The 24,565-nt window shown below is 43.1% G+C and overlaps 2 protein-coding genes and 1 non-coding gene across 3 annotated transcripts in view; 1 reads left to right on the forward strand and 2 right to left on the reverse strand.

Annotated features, from left to right (window-relative positions):
- The window catches only part of SACM1L (SAC1 like phosphatidylinositide phosphatase), a 32,964-nt gene extending 17,098 nt beyond the window's left edge, over positions 1–15,866 (reverse strand). The window contains exons 1-5 of the mRNA XM_075083429.1: positions 15,660–15,866; positions 6,865–6,962; positions 5,184–5,258; positions 2,537–2,664; positions 1,208–1,357 (exon numbers count right to left, since the gene is read on the reverse strand). Coding sequence (XP_074939530.1) covers positions 1,208–1,357; positions 2,537–2,664; positions 5,184–5,258; positions 6,865–6,962; positions 15,660–15,718 — 510 coding nt within the window. The 5' untranslated portion in view covers positions 15,719–15,866. The remainder of the gene's footprint in view (positions 1–1,207; positions 1,358–2,536; positions 2,665–5,183; positions 5,259–6,864; positions 6,963–15,659) is intronic.
- A 359-nt stretch (positions 15,867–16,225) lies between these two features.
- Positions 16,226–16,298, forward strand: TRNAR-ACG (transfer RNA arginine (anticodon ACG)). Its single transcript has one exon. It is a non-coding gene; the product is annotated as a tRNA-Arg (tRNA).
- Positions 16,299–23,147: 6,849 nt separating this feature from the next.
- Positions 23,148–24,565, reverse strand: part of LIMD1 (LIM domain containing 1) — a 29,423-nt gene continuing 28,005 nt past the window's right edge. The window contains exons 7-8 of the mRNA XM_075083432.1: positions 24,479–24,547; positions 23,148–23,503 (exon numbers count right to left, since the gene is read on the reverse strand). Of these exons, the coding sequence (XP_074939533.1) occupies positions 23,366–23,503; positions 24,479–24,547 (207 nt within the window). The 3' untranslated portion in view covers positions 23,148–23,365. The remainder of the gene's footprint in view (positions 23,504–24,478; positions 24,548–24,565) is intronic.

Below are 24,565 nucleotides of genomic sequence, written 5' to 3' on the forward strand. Positions count from 1 at the left end.
GTGCTATTGACTTCCAAGGTTTCAGTATTTCAGTGCCTAGGCAGTTTAGACCTTGTTTATGCTGCAGTATAGCAAGTTACCAGACTCAGGATTCTGGAACCCTAGAAACACAAGAGAATTTTAAGCTCAGATTGCATTTGCCTGTGTGATTCTGCTGTCTTTAAGACAAAAGCAGCATATTAAATTCATGCCTCAAATATAAGGAATAGGCATAGTTCAGACAGAATGCAATATCCTAGGGCCAACAGTCATAAACCCCACAGTTCTGTTCCATGTTATCTTGGAAGAGAATTCGAAGTCAAGTGCCCTTTATTCCACTTGGGGTCCCCCCCACCGATTCTAGGTCAGAGGAATTACTTGCTTTCTCTCATTTTTTGGCTTAGTTCCTTCTCGTTGCAATTAAAAGTGTTCAGTATTGAAATCAGAAGCAAACTCATTTATTTTGAATTTTTAAAAGCCATTTAAAGCAGACTTCAGTGAGTGCTTCTAGCTGCCTGATCTAGAAGTCTGACATCAACAGATTTCTAGAACTTCCTGTTGCTAACAAGCTATGAGACTTATGGAGGGGTGGACTAGTATGCTCAGCCTCAATCCCTAACAGTTTCAATAAAGCACCGCAATGTTGAACAAAACTTGTGTACTGAAGCACTACAGACCAGCAATTTCCACCCTTATTCTAAGCACCCTATGAAACAGACAGACTGTAATCTGACTCAATGTACTTTGCACACTTGCATGGTTGCTTCTTTTTCCTCAGTGTCAGCTTCTTATTCCAGAGAACTGCCCCAGTACAACTCCATTGACAAGATCAGAGATAGTCTAGTTACACGGTTTAGCAACATAGTGCCTTTTTTGCTAGTTCTAAGGATTTACCTCTAAGCAACATGTAAATCTGTTTCCCTAGTTTAAATTAATGGTTAAAGTAGTAAAACCAATTTTAGTTTAACAGAGGACCATAAATGCTTTAACAGTATCTGCTACCATTCAGCATATTAATTCACTGTAAAAGAAAAAAGTTTTCACCTCAAGTGTAATGGGACCTCCGATTTCAGCAACATCATCCTAAGCTTTATGTAAAGTTTCCTTTACTTTGTGATAGGGTTTTTTTGCCATCATTTAAATACCAGCTGCATAAACTAAACTTAAGCCATACAGAACTGATGGGCAATGCCTGAGACCCAGACACTAAGCAAAATGAAATCCTTACCCTCTCTAGGAGGCTCATTTCCTGGAACTCCGGGCTCGTGTTGGCTAACCGTTGCAGAGTGTGTGTTAGGTCGTACGTTGTTGAGAAGTAAAATCCATCCACGCTCAAGACATGACTAAGCATTGACAGAAATACTTTGTTGTCCTGCAACTGTTGAAAGAATAAAAGGACAGACGAGCTCATTTATTCCCAATAGAAATATCTTATTCTTAAGCTACCGCTACTTTTTGAAGTGATGAGATGAACTTTGCTAGTGCTCTAGCAACACATGACATCATCCAGAGACTACCATACAAGAAGGTAACCTGAGATTGACATTTGATACCAATTCACTGATAACTTACAGCTAGCACATTGCAAGCAAATTCTGCAAGAACAGTGGAGAGCAGAGAACAGTATTCCTGTGATGTAAACAGCTACTGATGTTAAACTAATATTAGCGACTTCCAAGCAAAAAGGAAGCCATTAGTTTCCCTGAAAACCGTTCAGTCAAAAAAAAAACCAAGATGGCAACGCAAAAGTATATAATTTACTGTCAAGATTACCTCGATAACTAATCTGTGTTCTGATTCAAGTTGGTTAACTTCTTTTCTTTCCTGAAAGGGCATCATATTCCCTTTCAGCTCCATTGGTTATCTACTCTTTATCAATCCACACACATCCATTTTAAACAGCCTTCATCTTCTCCCTCCCCAAAAAAAAAAATCAATTCTTCCCTGCTGGTTAATTATGTAATTGAGCAATTCAATAAATTAAGCAAGACAGATAATTAGATGACAGCAAGGCAGCTTTTTGTAGGGGCTATCAGAATAGTAAAGCTGCAAGAATGACATAACAGGAAGAGCACTGTGATTTTTCTGGACCGGCTCATGAAGCCTGCTTTGTAATAGGCTGCGCCTGTGCGATCTATTACAAAGCAGCACTAAAACACCTCTGCAGTGTGCCAGGCAAGCAAAGCCTTTGTGAAGGTCCTCAGAGGAAAAAAGATGATGCAGGATTTAGGAACAAGGACAGAGATACAGCAAGACAGTCCACCTCATCCTCCCAAACTGTACCATCTTACAGGGGGGAAAAAACAAACAATACGCAGATCAAACTCTAGGGATGGTATTCTAGTTGCACAATGTGAGTTTGTTATCTTGAATGACATAAATTTATATAAATCTATACCCAAATACTACATCAATTACAGCAGCCTGAACAAATCACAGGAAAGAGTATAGTTCAAAGAGCTTCTTTAAAAAGTCCATAGTTTTACCAAATTAGGTATTGTGGTAATGGACATTAACAAAAGCTAACATTCCCCCACACTCCGCTCAATCCACCTACCTGAATATCAGTTAAATGCAGCATGGTCTTTTTGTAGGAGAGGATGTCAAAGTCTGTTGCTTTCCAGATTGCATGACTGAAAATCTCACCTACTTTTTTCTTTTTTGTTATTACAATAAGATACGTGCCTGTAAATCAGAAAGGGCAAGAAAACAGATGCACACATTAAGAAAAGCAGCCTATAACCACACCAGAAAAATGAAACTAATAGTAAAGAGTGAGGTTTCTTCAAGTTACATCTAGGACTTTATGTTCTTAACAGTAAGGGGCTGAAACAGAAAGAAAACACACTTGCTAAGTTACCCACTTCTCTCTGCTCACAGATCTTGAGCTACTCATTAAGTTCAATAAATTTTTTAAAAATGGACAAGATTAAAGAAAGCGTTGGCTACTCTTACTTCAGACCAGAGACAGTCTGAAAGACCTTAGGCTTGTAAATCCAGAAAGAGGCCAATGGTCTTTAATGTGGTTTGGAAAGCACAGAGCAAGTCAAATACACAAAAGGAAGCATGCTTCAGAATTCAAAAACCTACTCATCTTATCCTGAAAAATATTTATCCTAAGAGGTTCAAAAAGGAGCAGAGAAGGGTGTTTCTTTTAATAATTTAAGACAGGAAGTTTGCTTTTTCCCGGATGTGTAAGTAACAAAGTATAAAAACAATCATAACAGTTCACTCAAAGCAATTAATTCACACTTGTTGGTAAACACAACATAGCCTTATTCCCAAGCCTATCATATTTCAGTGCCATCTTGTTTTCGAACAAAAAGTTTACTTCATTAAATTGGATATTGATGGATAAGTGTCTCATCATCTATGTCTTATAACCATTAAATGCTTACTTAGAACTTCAATAGAGCAAAACAATGAGCAGGCCATGCTAAAGTACAGAACTGCAAATCTAGTACATTTTTGTACTGAAGCATTTGTACTAGAGCATTGTACTAAAGCATAAATGATGGATCCCAAAGCAGGAACAGTTCATGTTGTATGCTGTAAGTTTACTCATTATTTTGGATATTATTATACCACTGTACCTACATACACACCAGGTTTTATGGACAGGTGAATTATTATATCAGATATCTAGTCTATGTAGTTAGTCAAAGCACAGGTACTACCCCTGCTTTTTTTACCTCCACAGCTGTAATGTTATACCTTTTATTTGGGTGTAATAACCAAGCACTTAAGAATGCTCTAGCATGTTTGCACCTCATGTTATTAGTATTGCTTTTGGTTGGTATGTCAGAAGCATCCAGATACTTTATAAAAACAGCACATTACATCCACAACTATGCCACAAAGATTCTGCGCAAATAGATACATTTAATCTGACATGAATCTTTTCCTGTTTGGGTATGCAACATTCTGTTTAGGTTTCAGAGCTTCAGCAATTACTTCAGCAATTTCTCTTCCCCCCAATATATAATAGTCGAGTAATAGTTATGCTTGTTAAAGACACTGCATTGCTAGATAGGGAACCAGTTTTACAGTTAACTACCTCACAACATTTCGCTAAACATTTACTTTAACTGATACCATCTTTAGTTTGACAGCTGTATACTAACAATCTGCACAAAGCTTTGGGGAGTGGAAAGAGAAAAGAACAGGCTATTAAGAGAAGTTACATATTTCTGTATTTTATATAATATTCAGTCAGATGAATGAAAGTCATTGCCAAGCCTTTAAGTTGTGAAAATTCCCCTCTGGGGCAGTTCAGTTTAACAGTCAGGGCTTGTCAAGTACTTAAGACACAGGTGTCCATTACAGTGCTCACTCTGCAACATCCACAATTCTTTAGAACAAGAGCATAGAAAGTTCAGTAGTTTAAGATCCTGTCAGAAGTTACTGCATTTAATACAATGATACTTTGCTTCAGTTGAGAATGCTGCAATGAGTGAACTTAAATCCCTTCTATGCATGGAGGCTTATTCAGTATGCATGCTTCTTATGTTATTTTTCAGACTACATTAGTCTCAAACTCCAATAAAGTCTATCCACAAAAGATCTTTTTAATAGCAACACTTATGTCCTGGAAGCTTAGACTTTATGCATCAGGTTTATTTGTGGCAGTGACTGTTTAGATCTGAACACCACTGAGATACTTAGAAAAAGCAGAACAGCTTATTCTTACCTTATGCTACAGCTCCATAAAATTTAGAATTGTTCCAGTCTGTCCTTTTTCTTTTAATATCGAAGTTTCTTTGTTTTTGTCAGACAGTTGGAACACAATCATTACATGAACAGCTGCATCTATCACCCTGTCACTGTTATTTTTGTACCAAGATTACTGATTTAAGTCAAACTTCATGACCCAATATTTGACTGTTTTATCAAATCCTGCAGCTAAGATTAAAACAGTCATAAAGAGTACGGAGATGAAGTTCTTTGCATGCATTTGAAATGCATTCCTTAAAACTCAACAAGCTGTCAGTTAACCCTACCTTTAGAGCAGCCACAGGTTTAAAAGGTACATGAGCATTCATGATAAACTGTATTTGAATACCTCCATCCTCTAGCAGCCACTAGGAAAGCCCATCATACTGATGAAAGTGTAACCTCAGATATTTGCAAATACCACTTTTGTCTTTAAAGCTTCTTTAGCAATATATTTTGCCCAAGTACTTTTAAAGTTGTATTGTCCTTACCTGCTACCAATCGGATTGTTCCCAAAATACCATATATAGGCCTGGTAACAGCTGATGGGGGAACATCTTTCTTAACTGAAAAGCAGAAGAAAAACCCATCAGAATTTCAGACTGCTTCTTTCATGACTATATCAGAAAACTATTAAACTGGGTTTGTCAAAGCTTCTTAGTCAAATCCCAAGTTTTGCTAGAGTATTAAGTATAAGCAGCAATGCATCCGAATTTCAAAGCCTGATGGGCGGCAGGGGAGAAGGACATGGAAGTGTTTTAACCCAATTTCTCATGTTGTTTAATCAAAATAGTCATCCAATTGAATAAATTAAAGCTCATTTACATGATAGTATAGCAAGTAGACTCCTCAATAATGTATTGTCCTGCCAGCTTCCAGAAGCTTTTTGTTCTGAAGCCAACAAGACATCAAGGACAAACCAGAGACGCTCGTGCCTCCCACTTTTGACTGCTTCTTCTGAGCCTCTCAGCCTATTTCCATTTCAGAAGACCTAGTTTACTTTTTGGTCTATCTCTGAAAAACTATCAACAACAGAATAGATGTGGCAAGGGATACAGTATTCCAAACAATATACCAAGAGATCTAATTGATATTTGGATACCTTTGGAAGTCCTAGCATGTTAAACTCTCATCTACCTACATTTCCAAAATAGCAGAAGGGATATTAAGAGAAGTTTAAAAACAAAAAAAACAACTCCAAATCACCCAGAGTCAGGCATTTTTCCAGAACAGAAAGATAGCACTTGATTCTCCCTTTGCTTTAAACACCTTGCAGGTTCATCTAATAAAACACCAGTAATAAGAACAGATGAAGACTAATAAAAGACCTCGGACAGCTATCTTTACCGTTTTGAAGAGACAACTTTGAAGGAGAAATTGAAATATAAATTTGGTCTTGTAGCATGATCAGTGGGATTGGCACACTGCTCTTACGTAAGGTATACAAGAGAACTAATAAAAGAGAGAACAACTGTTCTTATACTAGTATTACTGCAGCATTTCTATCTGCTTAGAGATTAGTAATACTGAGGTATAAACTCCTGAAGTATCAAAAAAGGGAAGTCACCCACTGCCTTCATTTCGTTTTGTCATTTAATGCAAGCTCTTTGGTTGTTTTTAATGCATTAGTTTTACATACTTTAAAAAACTGACATTGAATACCTCAGCATCACTATGCTTATGGCTACTTGCGCTGACATTTGAATCCAGATTTGCAACAGAACTAAGTTTACAGTGAGGGTTTTTTTACTGTTCTTGTTTCTAGAAGCTTTACAAAAATTCAGGCTTCAGTATTAAATAAAAGACAGCACTGAGACAATTCTGCAAAAGCTGCAGAAGCCCAGTGTTCAACCCTTCCTATATTTAATCTTGGACTTGTAGCACCAATCACAACTAGCTTGGATGAGTCAGTTTTTACTGTTGTGATATGCAGTCTTACCAAAAACAGGCAAACACTATCACCCTGGTTACACAGAGCATCAATCCCACAGCAAGAAGGCATTTCAAAGTTCTTTGCAGGACAGAATACAAAGCACTATTTTAATACAGTAACTAAATATAAAAACAATTCTCCCAGTATCAATTTAAGGTTCTGATGATCTCCTGAGAGTGCCTAGAGCAAAATAATAGACAAGAGACACCTGTATTGAGAAATACTGTTGAGGAGAATACCTGTAAGAGTGACTTCCGTGGAGACTCTATCAATAGCAAGCACATCATCCGCTCCATCATCACAAGCTTCCACATAGAATTTCTCTGGTGTTATATGCCTGTAACAGAATGGATAGGAAAAAAGATATTTGTTTAGCAACACTTACATTAGGTTTGTTTGTTTATGTTTAAGCTCTTCACCAGGTGAAGATAGAGCAAACTTAAGTCTTATTTCAGCTGCAAAACAAAAATTCTTACTGGATTACTTCTCAACAGCCACCAATGTTGACAGTGCATAAAAAGCAAGTCAGACCAATCAGTTACAGCAAAATTCATGGCTTGTTTAATAATCTTAATTCTTATTTAATACTGAAAGTTAAAGACATGAAAGGGAATTTGTGTATATAATAGTCCACTAAATTCATGTAGGCTTGAACTATGTCACTTAAAAGTCTGATAAACTAAAAATCAACCTTCAAAAAGTTTAAACAAATGCTTTCTAATGTGTCAGAAACTAAAGCACCACATCCTTGATGCAAATCTAGTAAACAAAGCTAACATCCAAAGTGATAAAAACACCTGTTTCACATTAACATTCCAAGTATTATAAGAATCCACTGGAAACAACATAGGAAAGAAAACCTGGAAGAGTTAAAGTCACACAGTTTATTAAGCTGGCGTCATATTACCATTCCCCAGGTTTGTTAGACAGGTAATGTGACAACCTGTAACTTCACCATCAGACACATTAGATAAATCACACACTGACATCCTGTTCAGACTTCATACCTATCTTTCCTTTAGATAAACTGAATGCAGTACAACACTAGCCATAAAATTGAACAGCTTTTGGAAATATTCCCTAGAAATACACCTGCTGAGATATACTTGCAAGCCAGACATGTTATACTGTGCAGCCATACAGGAGTTATGCAGATATAACTTGCAGCTGTAAACAGGAAATGCTAAACAAGGAAGCAACCCAAACACTCTTGAACTAGTGTCCTTAACTCTCATAATGGTTTTTTAGTTTAAGGCTTGAAAAGACATGGGGTCAGAGTTCTAAACATATTGTTCTGGAAATTTATTCTACAGGATAGATATTTTTAGGCTCCTTCTCCCTAAATGGATCTTGGATCTCGCATTTCTTGACATCATCTGTATTTTAACCCTTCAGAAAGCTGAATTAGAATCCTGATTTAGATCAGAAAAGCCCTTTGAAAGAGGTCTAGAACACCTGTTAGACAGGTCTAACACCTCACCTTCCACCCACTAAAAGCAGGACCAACTTTAAAGTTCATCCAACTCCAAAGCTAAACCCTATTTCTTAGGGCATGCTTTGACTCTCCCCAAGGATGGCGATTCTGCAACTTCTCTGGGCAAGGGAAGCCAGAGAAGACCAAACACTTGATTGAACTGAAAACAAAAAATCCACAAGACAAACTGCAAACCAACGAATATTTAACTGTTCATCAGGTAATTTAAGTTCTTTAAAGGAAAACCAGTCTATGAGTCCTAAAATGGGAAAAATATCAACAGTATTATAATTGTAATCCAGCCTTCTTAGTCTTTCATGTATACATATGAAATGCTTTACCTTTGAAACTAAAACACACTAAAGTCAGAAATACAAACATACAGTTCATTGAACACTGAAGCCTTAAAACCCCTACTTTGCTTCCATTGCTTGTTTTTGATGAAATGCACATGTGCACCCCTGGCTCTTTAAGGGGGTTTCATAGCAATAGTGGGAGCTGTTTTTTCAGTGAAGAGCAAACAAGCTTACACAGATAGAACAGGCAGACAAGCTTAAGGGCATTTATAAGCCCTCAATTTGTTAAAGAATTTAAAAAGAAATCAGGATATACTATTTCAGGTGCAGTCAGAAGCCTATTGCTAGTTGGCAGGAGACAGTAGTAGACATTTTTTCCCACAAGAGAAAGCTGCAGCTACTTAACCTCTGTTGGTTTAGTTGAACAGTCAGCTTTTTCTGGGAGGTTAGCTGACACACAAGACTCCAGCTAAAAAAATGGGGAAAAGACACTGCAAAGTTTAATATTGGACTTGTTAACACCTTTAACACAGACACTTACACAGTCTTACTTATGTGACTATCTTATGCAAAATAAGTTGGAAAAAACCTTTTCACATAGCAGGTTGTAAAATAGTGTCCAAAGTAGCAAGAACAAGAGTTTCAGTTTTTGAATCCCCTGTATAAAGAACACATAGACAAGACACCTACACTGACCATACAGAGCCCAGCTGAGCATTTCCATCCATGATCACTATTTTTAAAAGCTTCTCTTTTCATTACAAAGTACAACATGGACATGACTGTATTAGTCTCAGCACTGAGATTCACTCACAAATTAGTTAAAACTTGTTTTCAAAAAACTGAGAAAAAGCTTACAGGTGTAGAATTTGTCTTATAGACAAATTTTTTATTTACTCACTCAAGAATAATAATTTCTCCCTGAAGAACATGAATTCTTTTACCCTCATCATCCATGAGTTAAGAAAAATGAGAATTAAGGCTGCTAGCGCAAATTATGCCCAGCCTCCCAATACATGTCTATGCCCTGTTTCACTAAGCCAGCCCCCAACATTTCTCTCTCTCAAATCATAGCCCTTGTTTTGTCTCCTGCCACCACCATTGCCCTTTTGACAGTTTTTTTACTCACCTTCATCTCCTCCTACACAATGCCTGTACATTTCTGTCTTTGCTTAAACTATGTTTTACCCTTGACATGGACAGAAAAGACAACTTCGCAATCAAAATTGTCCTTCCTATGGTCCTATCCAAGACCAGATCTGGTGACGAAAGCGTGATGGAGAACACAAGTGATCCCTGTTTTCAGTTCAATGGTCCAAACTGGCCTGAGGCGTCAGCAGCTTGCAGCACACTGAAACAGTCTGGGCACTGACTGTTTTGGAGCTTTGGCTGGTTTTGTTTTGGAGGTCTTGGGGGTAGGGGCAGGAAGAAATCGGGTTGCCAGTCTATGAAGTTGAGAGAACTTAAACAAATACTTCCCCGTTCAGATCACCATTAAAAACTGCCTAAAATACAACTGACAATGACTCACTTAGTTCTTGCTTCAGTTGTGTAAATAGTTGAAAGTTTTCTATAATACAGTTGAAGAGGAGGCCAAGACTCCAAAAGGTTTCAGCCAAAATGCCTGGGTTTATACAATTACCAAAATGCCTAGGTTAAACATAAACTTACCAATTACCAGAACTAGGCTAGCAGGCTCATTCTCATTTAGATCACCTTTTCATCGTAAGATGGCTATAACTAAGATTATTGCCTTCCACTTCTTTCAGGAAGGAAGCTGATGAACATTGCCCGCAAGAACAGCGGTTTTCCACTGACTCTACTCAGTACCAAGTCTGTATGTCTATAACAAGCTCAGAAAGATAACACACGTTTATTTTACTGATCCGAGAAGATTATATTAAAATGCTGAAAGAAGGATCATTTACAACCATTAGGAGTTTGCAGACAGATTAACTCTGCTCCTTTAATGAAGTAAGTAACAGATGAAAGTCCAAGTGCTAGTATAACAACAAAGAAATTAGTGTTTTCTAGAAGCCTATAATCTCTGTAGTTATTTTGAAACTAGTTTTCATACACCAGGCTATGTTCTGCTTTTGTATAACTTTCATATTTGACACTGGAGTCTGCCTTCTCCTTGACTACGTTGTCACTGCTGTCTATAACCATCCAAAACATCATGAATTCTTAACAGCAATATCTTGCTTCCATTACAGCACATAAAACCTCCACAAAATCTGAATTCCTCTCATTTACTTTTTTCTTTAACCATTGTTAAAATGATCCATCATTATCATGCAATATTTCTTAGTGTTGCTAAAGAACAAAGGGAGTGATAAATGGAAATAGTTGGCATTGGTAGCAAAACTCACAGTACTCAAGAAAAGGAAAGGTATTGAAGCTCTGCAACCACCAAATTCAAGTACTACTGAAGGTAACTCATATCTCGTTTTGAAAATCATCTCCAAACTGTGTGGACTGCTGCCAAGAGATTAAAGAATTCATTCAGTAGGTTTCATCCCTACAATTCAAAGTCGAAAAAAGTATCTGCCATTGATTTAAAGACAGATGACCTAGGAGGAAAACACAGTAATTACACATCAGGCCTCAGTTTGAGTTTGATTGTGGTTTGTGTTTGGGGGTGGGTTTGGTTTTGTTTTTTTTTTTCCTGGTCCCCTCCCCCCGCATTATTTCAGCTCATGTTGCTGAAGAAGCGGTCAAAAGGAGAACCTATTTAAAAAGGGTGCACAGAGGCTAAAGTTAGAAAATGCTTTCAACTGTCTTGCCTTTAAAAAGCAAGAAGAAAATTCAGTAAAACTCCCACTGAAGATTAAGGCTTTTGATTTTCTAGTTTCTTTAGTTCAGGCACTACCACTCTTGTGAAATCATTCTGGTCACTGACGTAAGTGAGTACACCTAGCAGTGTAGTGGAGCAAGAGAAAACTAAATTCCTCTACTGAAGGTAACCCCCATTCTCTCCAAAACTGGGCTAAGTACTGCATTGCAGCGTAAGTTTTTAGATTCAAGAGGCATTGTTAATGCCCAGATAAGAGACTGTTACACATGGGCCTGAGAAAAAAGGACAAGAGCACCTATGACCAGTTAGAATCTGAATGACAGTTAACCCAGTATCTCTCATTTCTGTAGTTATTTCAGTAGCATCCAAGTCATGCTTTGAATAAAGATATTTGCCATGCTTATAGTGAGCATCTGAACAAGGCTGGTGTTATGTCAAGAGTGGTCTTCCTCTAAAACTTTCTGAAAGTCCCTACAAAAGCAAAGATACTTTGCTGTTACCTTAAAGCAGGAAGTTTCACAGGTTTTGTGTTTTTCTCTTGTTAGTTACTTATATTGAAAAGATCCTCAATTTCTTGCGAAGCATAGGAATACAGTAAACCTGAATTGTATGAATCAAAATAAAGAGAGGAAGACATCCTACCTCAAAACTCTTGAGCTGTATCTTCAGATCTTCTAAGAAAAACAGTCTTTTGTTGTTTTAACTGACAGCTTTCATGGATCTCTTTAAGACGACATTGCCTTCTCTTTTTAAGCCATTAATCAAAGAAAGAGTTGTCCCATTTAATAGCCCAAGGCAAAAGGCTGCCTTACAAAAGAAAGTGTTGCTTCCCAATAGAGAAACATAGAAAAAAACATTGCTTGCTTATGCCATGTATAAACTCAGCTTAACTTACAGTTAATTGAGATAGTCTTTCTTAGTTTGTATATTTGTTGTGAAGTTTCACTTCATTAGCTATATTATAAAGCAGTGCTGTACGTCACGAAGTGGATGCAGAGTTGCGTCCCACATTTTAATTAGCAGATCTTAGACAAGAATACTCCTGTGTTCAGATACAGCATGAAAGAGGACCCATCACACTCTAATGGCAACTAAAGATAGTACTTCACTCAATATCGCTTAAGCCTTCCTGAACAGCCAAACCCTTACTTCAGTAATTGATTATTTCACCATAAAATACTTAACATTGCTCTAATGCAGGAACCTCTTTGATGTCAGCCTCTAAATACTGTCATAAAGCAAGCCAAAAGAACATCCTGTACTGCGCAGAAATGCATTTGCTGTACTCAAGATACCAAAGTGGTCTGTAGTGAGATATAGGAAAGACATTTGTACATTCATGCAGAGTCCCAACAGCGTGTTAAGTGATAGTGCTAACACACTGATGGTTTCAACACTCCAGAGATTCCAGATTTTCTAGGTGAGCAGGTGTGCTAATTATATGCCTACAATAAATATTACCCCTCAAGCAGAAACAGCTCAAGGAACTGGAACATCTCCCACGGAGCAGTAGTTGTTGCAGGGAGGAGAATGGGAGTATAATCCCAGGACTAAAAACACACTAATGGAAATACCATTTAAAAACAAAAAAGGTGCATATTATAGGCATAGCTTCATAATAACTGCTTCCAATTAAGTTTCACTTAAGATGACACATAATTTACTGCATACGTTAATGCCCTCCTCCACCAACACCCCTGAGCTTCACCATGACAGCCACTTAGACTAAGCAGAAAAAGATGTATAGCCATTCTTTCTAGAAGTATTATCCAAGCTCTGAAAACTCAGTTTAGAAAACAAGTGAAAAAACCCAAAGACAAGATGCACTTTTGGCATCTTTTTCCCAAATACAGACAGCAGGAAGGCACTGTGTTTAAGTGTGTAGCTACCAATGACTGAAGAGTACATCCACAAGGCATGTAAGCACAGCTGTGGGCAGGAGGAGTTAAACTTGAAACACAGCTAGTGTCAGAGACCCCGAGGATACAGAGGCAGCTATCAGCAAGATAAGTCTTCACCCAAGCACAAAGGGAAAAGAAGAGATTTTAAGTGAGCCAAAACAACAGCCAGGATTCTCTCTATTCTGCAGACAGCTTTACCAAGCATTTTTTTATTGATTAATTGGACAGGAAGCTTCATTACCATGTACCAGCTTGCTACCTGCAATAGCTCTTTGAATTTTACAATTTATTCCCGAAGGCTACAAGAGGAAGTTGAAATAAGTACAGCAGTGGCAGAGATGACACAACTACAGATAGCAGTTTTCAGGTTAAGAGTTTTCCCCTGTAACTGTTGGTTTAACTCAAATAGTTCCAACAGTAGCACAGACACCAGACATTTTTACCGGTATCACCTGAACTTGACTGATAACACTTAGTGTTATCACTAAGTGTAGTGGCACAACAGGTTTGAGTCACTGCTTTGGATAACATTAGGAGCAAGAGGTTTGCATTCAAAGCTAGAATGCCTGACTGGATGTGCGGAATGGGACCCTGCAGAGTGCTACAATCAGCGACGCTCCATACAGGGCCACCAGACTACGCAGAAGAGGTGCAGTTGCAAAATCTGACCTTTCCATAGTGAGAATGAAAAGTCAGTTTGAAAAAAAAATAAAAACACACAAAACACTGTTACCACTAAATCCCCAGACTGAAGTCTAGCCTGGATTTCTCAGAAGCACATTCTCCTTTGACCTTGCCAATATAGTGAGCTTGGCCCTCACCCAAGTTATGGCCCTGTATCTTAAAATGCTTGGTAGAGAGCCTTTAGGCATTACCACAACTTGGTGCACTAACAGGAAAAAAGCGCCTGTTTTTCAGAACAGAAAACAATTCTGTTTTCAAGCTTATGAAAAAATTCACATTAAAGCACATTTGACACAGCCTTGTTCTAAAGAGATCAAAACTTACTTTAAGATTAAACTTTAAATGAGATAATTCTTTACTAGCCTGTATCCAGAGAAGTGCTTTTACTTAAAATTCTCAGCAAGGAAGACTGTGTACTACAAGCCGCATAACTGCCTCTCTTACAACTCACCTTTTCTCCTCTGCAGGCAAAAAGATCACAAGTTCAGCTTAAAGAAAGACAAAGATCATTTCGGTGATAAGAGGGAAAAAGACAAGCTTTCTGCCAAATAAGCAAGTCTTTCAACCATCACTACTGATCTCACCCTTCAGTAATACTCAAGTGTCTCCAGTGTTTGTGTACCCTCACATAGCTACCTAATCAAAATAAGGAAAGATGCCCAGAGATTTTGAAACACATAACAGCGTTATGATAAACTGTTTATACAAATGTCTACAAAAGATCTAAGTATGTTTGCTCCGAATCCAGTTGATGACTGTCAAATGAAATTTAACAGAGCATTAAGTATAGCTAAATCAGGCTTAAAAATAATTTTCACTGCCTGAGAATGGCATGAGTAACTCAATTATAGAGTTTCTAGCTAATATTTAGAGGTCAAAAGCCTGGGAACGCCTTTAGGACATACAAGGACATTTCACTGTTGAGTCTCAGAGTAATTTTTGCAGGAGTTTCAACCGGCCAATGTGAGGGCTTATAATGGAAATGCCTCTTCAGTTTTAATTTTGTATTGCTTTGGTTATGCAACTTCTTTCACTGTATAAAGGCAGCAAGCAAACATCTGGCACATGCAAGTTCAAAGTCTCCCCTAAAAACCTTTGTTTCAGTGAAAAAAATTACACCAGGAGGTTAGAAAAATTTATTTGAGAAGCCACAGGACAGCCCCAAAAGTTCAAAAATCATCAACCGGCGTCAAAACCATACCAGAAAAAAAAAACCTGTGCCACAAAGGATCGATGGGTAATCACGCTTAAGGAATCTTCTGCTGGCAAGTAACACTGCATACACAGAGCTTTACGTTAGCATCGCTGCCCGAGTTCCTACACAAGTCACCTATGAAGGAAGCAGAGGACAGTCCAGGCTCCCCCGCTCCTCTGTCCAGACCTGCTTCCACGGCAGAGCAGCACCTCCCTCCCGGCGGCGCTGCCCACCCCCCACCACCGCCAGCCATCCCGGCGGGGCAGAGCCCCCCTCCCCTCCCGCCAAGGCGGCCCCCATTGGAGACCCGCAGGCGTCTGTGTGCGAGAGGCAGACGAGGCGGGCAGCGCTCCCACCGGCAGCTGCGGCACCGGATGGTGGCTGAACGCGGACGAGATCCGCACCCGCGGCCAAAGTCCTCCTCCTCCTCCCCCCGCTCCCGCCCGGGATGCCGCACGCAGCCGCTGCCCCGGGCCAAGCCCTTCCCGCTGACCCAGGAAGCGCGGGAGCGGCGGCGGCCCCAGCCCGGCTGGCAGCCCCGGGGCCCCCCGGAGAGGAGGGAGGGGACGGGACGGGACAGGCGACCGATGCTCCAATGGCCGGCCCTGTCCTCCCTCCCTCCCCGCCGGCAGCGGCAGGTGACAGAGCCGCGCCCGTCCCCCGCCCCCGCCACGGCGGGTCACTCACAGCTTCAGGCTGGCGTAGGCCGCCGCCGCCGTCGTTCCTGCCGCCGCCGCCGCCGCCATTCGTCCCCCTCCGGCCGCCGCCGGCTCCGCTCGGCCACGCTCCCGGCCCCTCCGGCCCGGCCGCTCGCTCTCTCCCAACCTGACGCGGCCCCGGCCTTGAGGGACGGGACCCCGCACGGGACAAACCTACTCGGGCACGTTAGCGAGTGCCACAGGGCGGGGCACTGCCTATGAAGGGAGGGGGGGGGCTGACTGGGCTGACTCGGAGGCACCGCCATTGGCTGAGGCACTGCGCTCTAGCCCCGCCCCCGGCGTGCCGGGAACCACCGGGGCACCGCGACACTGTGACGCACGACAGGGGGGCGGGAGGGGCGGGAACATTCAAACGAAGCCGGTGGGGGATTGGCCAGAGGGCGGGTGGGGCAGTTAAGCGACGCCCCAGGGGAGCCGCTGGGAGGAGCGGCGGCGGTGAGGTCGCGTTGGATTGGCTTGCCGTCCGAGCGGCGGCCCTGCCCCCGCGCGCGGTCTGTGGTGAAGTGGGTGCGGGGAGAAACTGTGTTACGAGCAGGGCCAGTGGCGCAATGGATAACGCGTCTGACTACGGATCAGAAGATTCTAGGTTCGACTCCTGGCTGGCTCGGCTGCTCATTTTTTTTTTTCCCTTCTTGCACGCGCTCTCATTTTTTCCAGCCCAGGGATGCTGCCCGCACCCCCTCCGCTCCCGGACAAGGCCGCCACTCCTACACCGACACCCCCCATGGCACCCTCATACCCCCAGCGTGGGGGTCCACCAGGTGGAGGCGCTTCCAAAGCACCCCGGGGTTGGGCAGCGTTGCAGGGCCTGGCAGCCTTCTCCATGGTGCTTGGCAGCCCCCTCCCTGCCACAGGGACCACCTCGGGGACGGCTGCTGCAGTGGGGGATGGTGCCTGCCTGTGCAGCCCCACCGGGGCTGTGGGGGGAAGGCCAGGTCTGGGGGTTCAGTGTGGAGCAGGCCTGGGGCACCTCCTGGCCAATTTCCCACTGGATCCAGCCCTCTGGGTATCATTCCCCGGTTTTGGGCAGAGTCCTGCCCCCAGGGGGAACCCCAAAGTATAATTACAGGTCATCCTGTTTATTCGCTTCATTTTAGCTGGTAGCGCTGTGGTGCTGCTCAGCCAGCAGTACTTAAGCATCCCGTCGTCAGACACGAGGCATCATGGTTGCTGAGTGCAGCAAAGCCAACATGGGCACCACGTGGCCACCTGCCTCTCAGAACCACGGGGACTCTCCCCAAAAACCTTCCCCACCACCACTGCAAAGCACACCCCCATGCTGGGACCAGAGCCTGCTCCCACCCGTGGCACATCCCTCCCCAGCTCCTCACTGTGGGACCAGGGTCTCCCCAGAGGGTTGCCAGAGCAGAACAGCCCAAGATGGGACCGTAGCGAATCCCAGCTGCCTGCGAAGGACTGGAAATCTCCAGTGAACTCCACTAAGAAGGTTCCCTCCCACCAGTCCCTGCTTCAGCTACTGAGGAAGGGGAACAGGAGGAAGGCAGAAGTTGGGAAACTAATTTCACAGTGTAACTCCCTCCCCACGGACTCTGGGTGATGACAATCATTGTAATTTTAGGAAAGACTTGACGCTGAGCACTGCTTTACAGTATTGTCTTTAATCACTGAAATTACAACAGGCTAGTGGCTTCACCTCTGCTGCCAGCCTTCATTTTTTATAAATAATAACAGCACTGAAGAAAAAAAGGGCTGTGTTCACAGGTGGCTAAGGTTAGTTACACCAGCACAAATACTAAAATACTCTCTCCTGGAGTTGAGCTTTGAAAGAAATATAAACAGAATAATTAGTACCATTCAGTATCATTAGCCAGGCTCTGGATTTGCTTTCCAGATGCAGAAAACCACAGGCTGCGTGTGTGCGCCAGGTCCCCATCTGGCCGTGCACCGCAGACCTGCTGCGCGGGGACGAGGGTCGGTGCCAGCAGGCCTGGGAACTGCAGCCCAGTTATCCCTGCACCTGCACTGGGGCCACGGGGCATCCCTGTCATCTGCCTTCAGGGTCTCTATGCCACGTATTTTCCCCGCAGGGACAGTTTCTTCCCATCTCTCATCTTGTCTTAGCAGGCTCCTGATGCATATTGCCACGCAAGCTTCTGGCTGCCCTGGAAGAAAGCAGGCTGAGGATTTTTATTGCTCAGAAAAGCTTAAATTTGCTTCTCCTTAGGATGGGTGAGCAGCTCTGGGCTCTGTCTGGGCTCATGGCAGGAAGACATCTGTCTGATTGGCTCTGGTAAGTACACCTAGTGCCACTGCAGCTAGCAAGCTGCAGGACACAGAAACAGAAAAGTGAACGCACAAATGCAACGTGACAAGAGAGGCAAAGCCCCTCCCAGCTTCTCCCAGTGTTGCAGGTGCTTCCCTCAGAGGATGGGGGGAAAAAAGGTCATGTTTCTGGCCATAGCCCTTCCCTGCCTGCAGGTACTGACTCCAGAGATGTTTCTCCAGCAATAAGCCTGGGTCAACTTGACCTCACATTTATGCACAGAAGTTTTGCTCAAAATGCATCTACAAACACTTGGCATGGATACAGAGGTGTGAAAGGCAGGTCTCTCATGGGCAGCACATGCCACATGTCCACGTGCACAGACACGACAGCATGCACAACCACAAAAGCGGACACAGAGCACGCAGCTGAGGCTGACATGGGAGAAGCATGGTCCAGACCAGTGTACGCAGGTGTGCTTCCCCGCAAAACCCCCTCTAATAAATGTCCAGGAATACAACGAACTAAACCAAATCCCCTCTATCCACCTTCTCCCCTGCTCTCTGTAATCACCTGTCCTCTTTTCCCTACAGCTACTGGATTTTTCAAGTCACATCTGTCTTTCTCTGTGCACCCCCACTGCTTCAGTTTATTGAACAAAAAAGTTGGCAGTCCATTCCAGCAATCTTTTCAAAGCAACTTTTATACTGCCAGATTCATCCCCAGGTACGTCTTGTCTGTAATAAAATCACTCTGCCCTTGATCCAACACTGACCTACACACACCCATTGATTTTCATGTACGTGCACAGCCTTACTGGTTTCAGTGGGACTGCCTGCCTGTGCACTTCAGGTTTAATGCAGACAGAGTCCTTCGTGCAATTTTCTTAGCAACAGCAGCAGAGTACAAAGCTGCCGCTGCATCGACCAGCAGCAGGCTGATATTCAGGTCATCTGGCGGATCAGGTCAAAGTGTTCAAGTAAGGATGGGGAGCGGCATGTGTCCATTTTCCTTTAAGCAAGGACCTGGTTTTGCTGTTGCTGAAATAACTAAGTGGTAAAATTTCCAAGGAAATACAGAAGTGCAAAACTGGGACTAAATTAATGAGGAAGAGCGTGCCTGTGATCCTCCCTAGGGTTATGAACTCACGGGATGGAGAGGAGGAGGTCACAGCAGTGCTTACAAACAGACCCGAATACTGAAATTCAGGGATGCCAAATATTTACTCAGTGCTATAAATCAGCACAAGAAGAAAGCACAGGGAGATATTTACTCTCTTCTCTTGGCAGCCAGAGACACCCTTTCCTTTTGAATGGCCAGCCAGACCCGACCCAGCTCTTATGAGACTGGTTTCCCACTTTCACATCTGCCATAACATACCTCATGCTGATGAGACTCCACCATCTCCAGACCAAGCAACTATTCAATTTGTAGTAAAGAGATCTACAAAAAAATCATTTAAGCCCTGAACGACTGGGAAAACATTTTAAAAGCCCCCAGATGAAACTCAGAATCTGAAGAGCCACAGACCTCATCAAATGCTCCTCACCAGGGTGTTTGAAAATGCTGTTCCCTGCATTTCACATAAGGGCAGTTTCCTAAATCACACTGATCACAGGTGTTTCTTATGCTTTAAATTACACAAAAATGTCTGCTGCTTTTACGCTGGGGCTTTTCCCCTGGCTTTTCTGCAAAAATCCCTATTTCTAAACAATAGAAATTTAACAGTATGATCTGAACGAAAAGATGTATTAAGCTCTGGCTCCTGAAAACGAGTTTCAGGGAATTCACTTGAAGAACTATTTGCATGTGAGTTACTCATTACCAGCACAATGGGACTTCCAAGGTTCCCCTACCCTAAAACCAGCCAGAAGAGCAGGCTGGGGAGGAGTGACGACTAACCTTTCACAGCACGTTTCAGCATCTTAATAAATAAAAAGACAACAAGGTTCATGTGAACAGCAAAACCCAATGCGTATCAGCGAGGTGACAGGCAGAACTTAACATGTTTTCTGAAATTCTTCAGCAGAGCATGCAAAGCCTCGCCCCTCCAGCCCCAGGACTTGCAGCTCCCCGGATGCCTGGTGGCTGGGGGGTCAGGAGGAGGAGAAGCTTCTCCTGTGCAGGGTGCCCCTGCCTCCCCACCAGACTCACCATCAGGCAGCCGCAGAGCCAGGGACAAGCAGGGGATAATCAACACGGACTCAGACACCCACAGCCTAGGAGAAAAGGCAAGAGTAATAAGGAGCTTAAATGAATTCGAACTCCCAAAGATAAAAGCGGTGCGAGTTAGCACACGTAGGGGCGCAGGGCAATGCAGCAGACACTTTAGTGTCAAAACCCCCACCTCACACGCTCCATTTTCAATAGCTTCATTTTGTCATTTCTAGCTCTTTGTAAATATAGGAAAGGAGTGTATTGGCACTTAATAATTTATACCAGGTCTCAAAACAGAAAGTAGGGCAGCCTTCACTTCCCCAGCGTTGAGGGATATGGGATCGCTGACAGGAGTTACAAGACACTGTGTGGGCGCAGAGGCCAAACTTCCTGTTGATGCAAAGAAGGCTCCACAAACGGGCTGCTCGAGGCTTTCCATGACGGAAAACTGACCTTCTCCCCTGCCCCTTCTTGCCTGCTTATTTTGGGGTTGTAGGGAAGGCTGCAAGAGTGAGATGGTAGTTTAAACCACAGCCTAGAATGAAAATATCAGCCCTGCTAGTGTTTTCAGATCTTCCCAAAATGGAGGCCAGAAAATGTGCGTGAGGGCCTGCTCTAAAAACCAAGAGCTAGCAAAAGCAGGAGCCACGTAATAGCTGGCGTCTCAGAGACAGAACAACAGATCAGGGCTGGCGTTTCCAGCTCACTTCCAGAAACCACTTTGATTATCTCACTGCCTTCACTGCCAAAGCTCAGAGAGGAGAACCACCTGCCCAGGACTACCTGAATTATTTACCAGGGACACTCAGGTGGCATTATTTTCCACCTCAGTCCCTTCAGGTAGTCCTAAGATCAGAGTCGCATCATGAGACCCTCCTGCCACGTGCCCAGCTGCACTGCAGGACACAAGCTGACATGTCACACCAGGATGAGAGCACTGCAGGATCTGCCCTGGGTGTTTTGTTGTCCCCAATCCATATTGTCTATATACAGCACCAGTTATATTTTATGTCAGGTTCCCATCCCTTCGGTATCCAGAATTAGGAAGCCAAATTTCAGGCTACAGGGAGCTCACATATTTAGGGTCAATTTTACTTCCTCTAAAATCACAGATACAGCTCTCTGAATCATAGATGTCCCAGACCCACATATACTGTGGTGAGAAAGTCACCCCTTTGAGCTTTTTGTCGCTCCCCAAGGGGCTGCATGTCCCCAGGAGAAACGTCACCACAGAGCTAAGCTGCACGAAAGCCGGGGCTCTGGATGGTTTCCAGCCCAGGACTGATCTCCAGCCAAGTGCCACCATCGCTATCCCAAAGAGCAGCAGCAACAGGCGGAGGCACTTACAGCTGTGTGGGGCAGAAGGCTGGGTGGTTTGCCAGCCCAATGAAACTCCATGTCAAAACCACCCAGCTCCTGAGGCTTGGGCAGTTTCAGACGTTCACACTTCAGCCAAGGCAAGCTGATACAGATGTGTAGGAAGGTGCTAACAGGCCACTGGTCTTCATCAGTTTTACCGCAGATGCTTCTGCCTCTGTTTAATACTTAGCGCAGCAACTTGCACCACTCAAAACAGAGGCCCGTGGTATGTATTAGTACAGGCAGCTTGCTACAGCCAGCACCTGTGCTGCTCCAGATGGGTACACGAGGCAGTCTGACTACTCGGTGTGAAGTTCAAGCACCTATCTAGCTACATTCATGCTACGGGAAAAGAGGTTTGATTGACCATAGTGGGTTCTTGGCAGAGGCTCATGTCGGGAGTCCCAGTGCCACCGCTCAGCTTATTTATTGTAGTTTCCTCACTAAAAAGATCTTCATCCTGCCCTCTATCTATCAGAACTGAATTTACATCTTTAGCATGGATATGTTAGGATTTAACTAGTTTTTTTCACAAAATATGTTGGAAAGGGTAGCTAAGATCCCTGACTGCATCTGAGACTTTAAATTAAAAACTTTTTCTTAAACAAAAACTTTGTACCTGTACATGAGGGGCTGTACAGCTTTGGTACCTACAGAACATGCACTGCAGGCACATGTATCTTATATGTAACACATACCAGGTGAGCAGATTTCTTTTACTATAGAGCAGGGGGTTCAAAACCAGAAATGATCTGCCTTTCTTCTTTCTCAGCAGAACAGAAAGGAAGGGCCAAACTCACTAACCCCTTGCTCAGATAAGCTGTTGTTATTCATGGAAGCAAATCTGTTTATACCAACGTACTCATTTGAGTACAGGTTGTGGAGCAAGGCTCTAAATCCATGTCTAACAAAGCCTTCATAACAATCTCGAGCTTGTTCCCAGAGCTCTAAATAAGCACCATTATGAAATGGCTTTGTGCTGGGTAAACACCAGGGAAAGGAGTGGCCAGGCTGGGGGCTGAGCTGTGGGGACAAGCTGAGAAACTCGGGCAAGTGTCTGTGTAGGGAGAGCTTTTCTCCAAAGCAAGCTCTGCAAGCAAGAACGAGGCTGGATTTCCCCAGTGTCCACACTTTCAGCATCCAGACCCTTCCTTTCCAAATATAATCTGCTATTCAGACTGACACAGCATACTGGCCCCTGCGTATCACGCTGGCACACAAGCCCAGGCCCCAAGTCACCACAGTAGCTTAGCCTAGCTTGTTCCAGTTTTTTGTTCTGTTTGAAATGGGATGTCGGCCTCCACCTGCCAGCCAGCATGCCTGGGTTGTGCTTGGAGAGCTGGTGCTTTCACAGCCAGACTTGATACTGGAGTTCAAGGAATTAACTGGAAGGTCCGGGCGTGCCATTTTGCACAGACCCCTTTCTTTTCCTAAAGAATTACTAAAAAGAGAGAGAGAGTGTCTAAAACCTGGTATTAATAGGTTGATGTCCTTCAGGGAATCTGATGAAATGTGCTTGTCAGGAAGCACTTAGTAGACCTAAGGTATGTCCTCAGCAGGCAGGCAAGCAAGCCAGCCTCTGGCTTTAAGATTGCGCATGGCGCGATCTGAGTTCATAGGCACGAGAGCAAGTTGCGCTTTTCACTGATGAATCTTCCAAAATGAGCCAAGAGGAATCTCCAGAAAGCAGAAAAAGGCACGTAAAGTAAACTGATTGGTTTAGATACCATGCCACATTCTTGGTCAAGTAGACGTGGATACAGCTGGAACTCACACGCATACAGAGTCTGGGAATCCAGCAAAAGTCTCTCATATCCTTTTACAGGAACATTGCCAACTGGTGAAAAACATGCACAGGAAATCAACTGAGGGTGGGGAGAGGGAGATCACGTAAGAAGTCTTCTGTCCGGGCTCTCCCATGGCTGCCACGCTGCCTAGTAGTGGTGCTGGTACACAGCTGCTGGGGTAGTGCCATTCTCTATGTATTTCAGATGACAGGAGTGACAAAGCAAATGTTCATCTAGCGGGTAACAGCGATGCCCATCTTCATCATTCAGTTCCATTCCACAGTCCTGCAAAGAGAAGTCATGCAAATTATTAGACCATGTGTTCATCTTCCAGTGTCAAGCAGGGTCTGGCTTCCAGGAGGGTGATTTTGTGACAAGGACAGACAACACCCAGCCAACAGCTCCTTCCTAGTAAGTACAACATTTGCCATGAAAAGGAAAGCATCTGACCTAGGCATTTTGAGGGGCAGTCTTGTACAAATTTGTCTTACGCAGTTTTATTGAATAAGCTTTATCTCATGGCGAGGCACAACCCTATGTATTTTAAACGTGCTTGTGTCTCCTTACCCTCTCAGGTAGGATTCACCTCTTCCCATTACATTAATTGCAATTGTACTGATGTGAAACTGGCCTGCTGAGTCAGGGCCTCTTTCCACTGTATAAGAGCACAGGGAGAGAAGACATCTATTTATTTTAATTCGCAAAGCAGAAGTATGAAAGCTCTCTGGGAAGCCCTGCATGGAGACCAAACGGTATTTAAGAGCTGGCATCGCTTGGGATTTTTTTGTGCAGCCATATCCTTTCTCCAGCCCCAATGACACATTCATTTCCCATGAGAGTGAAGGTAACTTACACCAGACAGGATCAGTTATCACCTTAGCATTTTTGAACAATCTGACTTGGAAATCAGATACACTAATGTGATCTGGAGCTCAAGGCTTCTGAAAGGCAGCAATAGAGCCTTACTAATTCATCACGTTTCATTCATTAACAAATAAACTGGCAAGCTGAGAAGTGATAATTAACTCTTTGCTCGTAACTTTATTGGTTGGCAAATTAATCTGCAGCTGAAACACATTGCAGCAAAAACTTTTGTCCTCAAACTGGAAATTTCTCAGCCTCTGATAGAAAGGGTCGTGCAATACAAGGTTTGAATTGCTCATCTACTGCCATGGGAAAGGAGGAGATTTATTTCCATCTTAAAAATAATAGGAGTTATCATTATTAAGTGCCCACTCCCTGAGAAAGCTGCTGACCTACCTCGCAGTGATAACATTCCACATGGTAATCCTTGTCCATGGACACAACCCGAATGGTCTCATCAGACCCCTGTAAGCATTCAAGCAA

The sequence above is a fragment of the Phalacrocorax aristotelis genome, chromosome 2 (genome assembly GCF_949628215.1).
Source record: "Phalacrocorax aristotelis chromosome 2, bGulAri2.1, whole genome shotgun sequence".
NCBI classification, from domain to species: Eukaryota; Metazoa; Chordata; class Aves; order Suliformes; family Phalacrocoracidae; genus Phalacrocorax; species Phalacrocorax aristotelis.